General features: G+C 34.8%; 1 protein-coding gene across 1 annotated transcript; it reads left to right on the forward strand.

Moving 5' to 3' along the window:
- Positions 1 to 133: 133 nt before the first annotated feature.
- LOC127853979 (protein jagunal homolog 1-like) lies at positions 134 to 4326 on the forward strand. The gene is made up of 2 exons (XM_052388875.1): positions 134 to 318; positions 2549 to 4326. The coding sequence occupies exons 1-2, from the start codon at positions 233 to 235 to the stop codon at positions 3027 to 3029; spliced, it is 567 nt and encodes a 188-aa protein (XP_052244835.1). The 5' UTR covers positions 134 to 232; the 3' UTR covers positions 3030 to 4326.
- The last annotated feature ends 2823 nt before the right edge of the window (positions 4327 to 7149 follow it).

Here is a 7149-nt window from a genome sequence, read left to right on the forward strand (position 1 = left end):
ATGCTTTTATGTATTGTGATATTTTTATATGCGTTTGACCTAGAAGGCAAATAAATAAATAAATAATCATTGCAAATGAGTATGTGCAGAACTGTCCCGCAAACGTAACTCTATACAATTTGATGATCCGCATTTGCATACACGTCGCAAAAAATCAACCTACTTCCGGTAAATTTGACAGGTGGATATTTCACCTGTTTTCGCATATTTTCGTAACTTCATCCTTCAAATAATGTCCAGTTTCGGAAAAAGACCAGACGGGACAGATGGTAGTGATCACTGGCATCGTGAAAGTGTCGCCTGGCAATACAAAATAAGGTAAATTGCCATATATGGAGAGACCGCGTCTGAAAAGACATTGGATACCAATCAATTACAAACTCAAAAGATCAGCAGCCTGTACAAATCCAATAAGCGTCTCGCGCGGTTGTATCGTGCGGTTGGGCCTTTTTTCACTAACACCAGTGAGTGGCAAAACTGGATGAATGGGCAGTAAAGTTATCTAATTGTGTACGATCAAAAGAATATTTTTTTTTGGTGTTTATACAATTTACTTTAAAAGAACATTTATAATCTGTAATTGTCAGCTTTTAAGGGGGTGGGGGCAGTTTTTCCTTACATGGCATTAGTGAAACCTTGTTGATACTCTAGAAGTCAAATTGTTTGGTCAAATCTTCATGAAACTTGTTGAGAACATTTTTCCTAATTATATCTAGGCCTAGTCCGTCCGGCACTTTTGTGTCCGAAGCCATATCTTGGAAGTGCTTTGGCAGATTTCATTGAAACTTGGTATGAGTATATATATGGATAAGAGGATGATGCACGCCAAATGGCATTCAGGGCCCTCAATCTATCAAATCTGCCGCCGAATTTCGGCAGCAGTCCCCAACCTGAAAAGTATATTTTTTTCCAACAAAAAATGATTTTTTTCCCTTCAGAAAATGAGAGAAAAAATCACTGATTTATAGTTGAAAATTGATTCAATATATCACTGTCCGTAATATTGCGTTGTCCAATATATCACAAATCGGCTATGGTTATGGCTCCCAAAAATGTGACAAGCATAATCCCCAAATAACGTGTTTTAATCTGAGAATTTGCAGAGATAAAATCAGGTACAAGCTAGTATTTTACCCTTTTTTCACCCACTTTAATTTTCTGTTTAATCCGACATTCATAATCCAGTTTTGACCAGATTGTTTGGTTTCATTGTACATCACTGTAACACCTGTGTACTGCGATAAACAATAACTCCTCTTGCCAAACATCAGGTCATTTTGGGTGTGAACATTCTCTCTTGAAATTGCTTTGAACTGCCAAAACGCACCAGTGCACACATGAAGGTGTTTACAATTTTAACTGTAAATGTCACAAGTCAATACTGACCTTTCTCAACAATCTTTGCGCGTTAGATACAGTGTAAACTACTTACTTTTAATTAAGATGGCAAAGCTTCCTCAGTTTGTCAAAATGCACCATGCTTTCCATGAGGATAAGATGACGTCATTGTTGTTATTTTGTACATGGGGTCTAATTTGTGCATGCTTTCTTGAACAATAAAACTTGGCAATTGTTTTCGGATTACAAATTTAATTATACGCATTTGAAAATACTTACATGGAATAATGTTTTGTTTTATACCAATGAATAACATATGAATGTAACACATACTTCAATAATGTAGGAAAATAGCCTGTTTTGAGATTGCAAAATTATGATAATGCATACTTAAACATGCAATAATAACCTGACAATTTATATTGCGGGCCGGATGTATCTAGGTCGCGATCTTTGGACCCCTTCAACCGCAATATATTTGGACTTTTAAATAAGATTACTGTTATATAGATTGAGTAAAAGTCCACCTTTCTGTCCTATAGACAGTCACATATATACAAATATATGTTTATAACTGTTGTTGTGTTTTGTTATAAAAATTCCCCCATTTACAAAACAATCCCCCTCCTAAGGGCTGCGGACCCCTTCCCCCAAAGTAGTGTGAGGTGCTGGCATTTGTACACCATCGAATATTAACGGAGTTTAGGCCCTTTGTATTTTGAAAAAATTCTTTTTTTGTGTGTCTGGAGCCATATCTTGTGTCCAGAAGTATAATGGCGGGGGATATCAATTCAACGAATTTGCTTGTTTGATCTTAGTCATAAAGTAAAGAATAAGGTGACTAGGTCAGTAAGTCAAGTTAAAAAAACACTAAAGAAGGCTCATTTTAAGTCAAATCTTCTTTAAACTTGTCAGCAAAGTTAAACAAACATGAGCTTAAAATTAAATATTTATGATTCATAAAGTGCTTTCATTATTCAGAACAGCACTTTCTCAGAAAAGTTCATTCATGTCTCAGATGGGCACCTAAGCCAAGGGCCCATAGCCCTCTTGCATTGATTATTGAAACATTATTTTTCATTGGTGATTTGTTTGGGGTTTTAACAAACTTTTTGTGGGTCTTTACAAAAAGTGAGTGGGGAAACATCAGAATTTCTTTTTCTGTGTTATGTAGGATGACAACTATTGAATTTCATTTATTTTATTTCAGCTCTATAAATAAAGGAAGATTGAAGACTACTTTATGTACACAGATACTGTTTGGACTGGTCATCATAGTGCGGCTACTGCCTGGCCTTACTGCCTTACTGGGACTGCCAATATACAAGCGACTGCAGTTATGGGACTTACCAGCACCGAAAGCATGGGAGTATGCCTGGATTGTGAGTCTTGTAGCAGCTGTATTGGGCCTGAAATCTCTTTCGAAGAATGACTCGCTTATCTTGAAACAGTCCCTCATTGGAACTGTGGTATTTGGAGTCCTCCCTGTGTTGTACGGACTCATAGAACTTGCAGACGATTTGTTGATCTACTATAGAGAACGGAAATACTCGTCTCAGATTTTAGGTTTTCCGTCAGTGCTAGTGTGGTACTTGTGTTTGATCATCTGTTTTCAAATGCATGCCTTTGCCATGTACTTTGGTGCCAATCTCTTAAAAGCCTGGAAACCAAGAGATAAGAAAACCAAATAGGTGTGATGGATAGTCACTAGGAAATGTTTATGAGAAACACTCTGGGAAAATGAGGCTATTTGCATGAGCGTGAATTGTCATCCCAGATAAGCCTCCGCACTCTGCAAAGGCTTATCAGGGACAACACTTTCCGCTTTTTAACAAATATTTTTCATTAAAAAGAGATCTCTTCAGAGCGATAATCCAGTTTAGGCACAAAGTGTGGTCTTTGATTAGCCTGTGTGGACTGCACAGGCTTGTCTAGGAGGACACTTTATGAACGTGCATCAAGCTTCTTGTCCCAGAGTGCGGCTCTTATTTATATAAATTTTATTTTGTGTTCATTTCCATACAAAAACTGGTCAAATTCCTTTAAACTGTATTGGTTTAAACCTTGCAAATATTTACATAGAACTGATTATACAATAGTAGTGTGCCATTGAGTTATTGGGACATGTCTCATCAAACCAGTTTTATTTGACTTTCTTCATAAGTATGTCTTGCATCCTGTTCTTTCAGTAAACAATACAGACATCTTTTTTTTATTTGAGTGACTGTTGATTGTGGAATTGAAATTTTATTGGTTGAAGAATTTGGTTGTTTGTGGGACATGTCTGTGTATTCCACTTTGATAGCATTTACAGCAATGCCCCAAATATGTTTGGATTGTTTTTGTGTATTCATTTGTTTGAACTGGTAAGCCATATCTAATAATGCTCAATATATGTAAACTAATGTATGTTGTTTTAGTTATAAATTATAATAGAATATTACAATCCACTCACTAAAAATTGGGTAACATTATACAGAGAAAAACATTTGATTTTTGTTTATTATTTCCAATTTGTACACAAAATTTGTATGCTATACATATTTTTAGTAAAAAAAAGGTATTTAATTTTTATTTAAATACGCGTAAAAACATGCTGAAATTATTAATTGTTGTATGAGTATGGATGAGTCTTGTTTAAGACACATTAGTTTAACTCTACATTATTTTTAATAGAATTTAATGTCAATTAAAATTTCACAATGATTCTAGGCATGTACAAAATTATGCTAACATAATCAGTTTATTTACACAAAAACTCAGTTTGAATCTATTTTAAATAAGCTTAAATTCTGTTAAAAACTGCAAGTTTACTTATATACTTCTTGTTTTTTTTTATTGTCACATGGTTTCTTTTTTCCTATTTGCTTTTGTGATTGTCATCTATGCATTTTTTTCTTAAATTTGCTTGCCACTAATCCTAATAAACTGTTTCTAAATTATGTTTCCATGTTTTCAATATGCATGTAATAAATGATTTCAGTGTTATATACCCTTTTTTCAAGTCTAAATTTCCCCCCATGTTATACATAACAGGAAAGGCAGTTAAAAGGTTTAGGCAAGTACTAATACCTTCCTGATCTGTGTTGGTACCATGTAAACATATTTCTTGTTTCAATAAGTTTATTATGAACTATTGATCATTTAAAGATATTTTAACATACATTTGCACAATTGAACTATTTTATTTGGAAACTATCAAATATCAATGCTAAGGTGAGCAATATGATCTTTTTTGGGCCGCAATTGCTTTTGTTTGCAAATTATATACTTATAATGTTACATGTTATTCATGCTCGTAAGCAGTGTATGCCAGTTGTATATAAATATGCTATATTTCATAAGCAACATCAAACATTCTCAACAGCAGCATGGTTATGAAATATCCATTTGTTCAAGTAAGTGAAGCTGGTACTTAACATATTTGGGTTGAAATTTAAAAAAAATTTGATCATAGAAAACTTCTTTACTCAAAATTTGTATTTTCTATCTGCAGTAATTTCTTGAAAAAATATCTTTAAAATTACTTATTACCGGAGATAAGTATTGTTCTTGTTTTCTGAGGGAAGATAACAATGCTTGTGTGCCTATATTTTCTGTATTCCGCTTACTAAGCCTCATTTACTAACATGAATGCATCAAAAATGTGAAAAATAAATCCAAAATTAGTCTTTCTTTATCAATATGTATGTTCATGAAAGTGAAATTTGAAATAAAAATGATATGAACAAATTGGGGGCAAAAGATGGTGGGCTGGCATCTGGGATTTTCTCTGGGAGAATCCTAAATTGTTCCGTAAATTTCATCTTAAACTTTGATTTTGAAAGCAGAATTATTTTTAGTATAAGTTTTGATCATATAGAGACCATTTTACAGAATATTGACATTAAAATGAACATAATTTATTTGAAAAAAGAGAGCTGACAACGACCAACTTAGCGGAAGTATTCCTGGGTACATTTTAGTTTTTTGCGTACCCGGAGTACATTATAGTATAATAAAGTGTGCCCGAAGTACCCGAGCCGACAATGACCAATTGGGCGCCAGTTTCTCGGGAATTGCACGAGGGATTCATTCAAACGTGTACCATGTTTTCGCCATATTTAAATGACCCCAATGGCCAGGTTTGGTGGTGTTTTTATGCTCCCCCAAAATTTTTTTTTTTGGGGGGGGGGGGGGCATATAGTCGCCGCTTCGTCTGTCCGTGAATGTTTCCGTCTGTATGTGCACAATTTTTGTCCGGGCTATTTCTCAGCAATTAATGACCGGAATTCAATGAAACTTTATGGGAAGCTTCACTACCAAGAGGAGATGTGCATATTATCAGCCGGTTCTGGTCGGATGATTTTTCACAGTGTTATGGCCCTTTGAAATTTTCCATTATCTGTACATATAATGCAATTCTTGTCCGGGCTATTTCTCAGCAACTAATGACCGGAATTCAATGAAACTTTATGGGAAGCTTCACTACCACTAGGAGATGTGCATATTATCAGTCAGTTTTGGTCCGATGATTTTTCACAGAGCTATGACCCTTTGAAATTTTCATTTAACTGTACATATAGTGCAATTCTTGTCCGAGCGATTTCTCAGCAACTAATGACTGGAATTCAATGAAACTTTATGGGAAGCTTCACTACCACTAGGAGATGTGCATATTATCAGCCGGTTATGATCGGATGATTTTTCACAGAGTTATGACCCTCTGAAATTTTCTATAAACTACATATTGTTCAATTCTTGTCCGGGCTATTTCTCCCCAACTACTGACTGGAATGCAATGAAGCTTTATGGGAAGCTTAACTACCTTGAGGAGATGCGCATGTTATTTTTGGGTTCTGGTTAGATGATTTATTTAGAGAGTTATGGCCCTTTGAAATTTTTAAGTTGCTAAACCATCCATCGTATTATTTTGTCCAAAGTTATGCCCCTCAAGACGTTTCCTTTTATCTAAATATATAGTGCAATATTGTGACAAAAAACACTTTGGGGAGCATCACCCGTCTCCGACGGTTTCTTGTTTATAGTTCAGTTTTAACTTGGTCGAAATTAGCGTACATTTTACATTTAGAATTTTTTTACGTATGCACTATATAGGCAGATTTGAGTTTTTCGATAGCTTGTTTCGCACGAATGTCTTTGGAGATTTTATTAAAACTGATAGCATATACTCCCCATATTAAATGACCCCATATGATAAGTTTCGTATAAACTCTACACGTAGTTTGAATTTTGCGAAAACTACGGACCATTTTACACGTAGAAATGTAAATATGCACCAAAAAATGCATTTTTTTTTCGGTAAGCTAGTTTCGCAGTAATAGTTTTAGGTCGATCCCATATCAAAATGACCACACAGGCCAATTTTGGTTATTTTTGTTTTAAATTTGTCACGATTAAGGGCCTTTTCATTTCGAAATTTTACGTATAAGCTATGTAGCAGGGCAATCAAACTTAGACATTTTCATCAAACTTTTTATGACGATACCTTATGCAAAGACACACGCACTCTTGGGGTTACGTATAAGTTGGGTGAGGTCAAGGTCACCGTGACTAAATAGCACAATGGAGTCAACTAAATTTCTCGATAACGAATTGAGGTTATGTGATGAAACTTGATACATTAATTCCTCGTACACAAACCAAGGTTTGGATTGTATACGGGGAGGTTGGGGTAAAGGTCATTTTAAGGAACTATAGAACAATTGGTTTTGTTTAATAATTCAAGAATACATTTAAAATAGCTAGAGAGGAATTTACAGATAAACGACGGTGCTTTCCCGTTGTTAATAGAGAAACCAAGCGATTTGA

The sequence above is a fragment of the Dreissena polymorpha genome, chromosome 12, assembly GCF_020536995.1.
Source record: "Dreissena polymorpha isolate Duluth1 chromosome 12, UMN_Dpol_1.0, whole genome shotgun sequence".
Taxonomy (NCBI): domain Eukaryota; kingdom Metazoa; phylum Mollusca; class Bivalvia; order Myida; family Dreissenidae; genus Dreissena; species Dreissena polymorpha.

What these genes read in the sequence shown, in the direction of transcription:
- LOC127853979 (XM_052388875.1), top strand. Translation starts at nt 233, where the DNA reads ATGTCCAGTTTCGGAAAAAGACCAGACGGGACAGATGGTAGTGATCAC. An exon ending in GCCTGGCAATACAAAATAAG is followed by an intron (nt 319 to 2,548) that starts GTAAATTGCCAT and finishes ATTTTATTTCAG; the next exon opens with CTCTATAAATAAAGGAAGAT.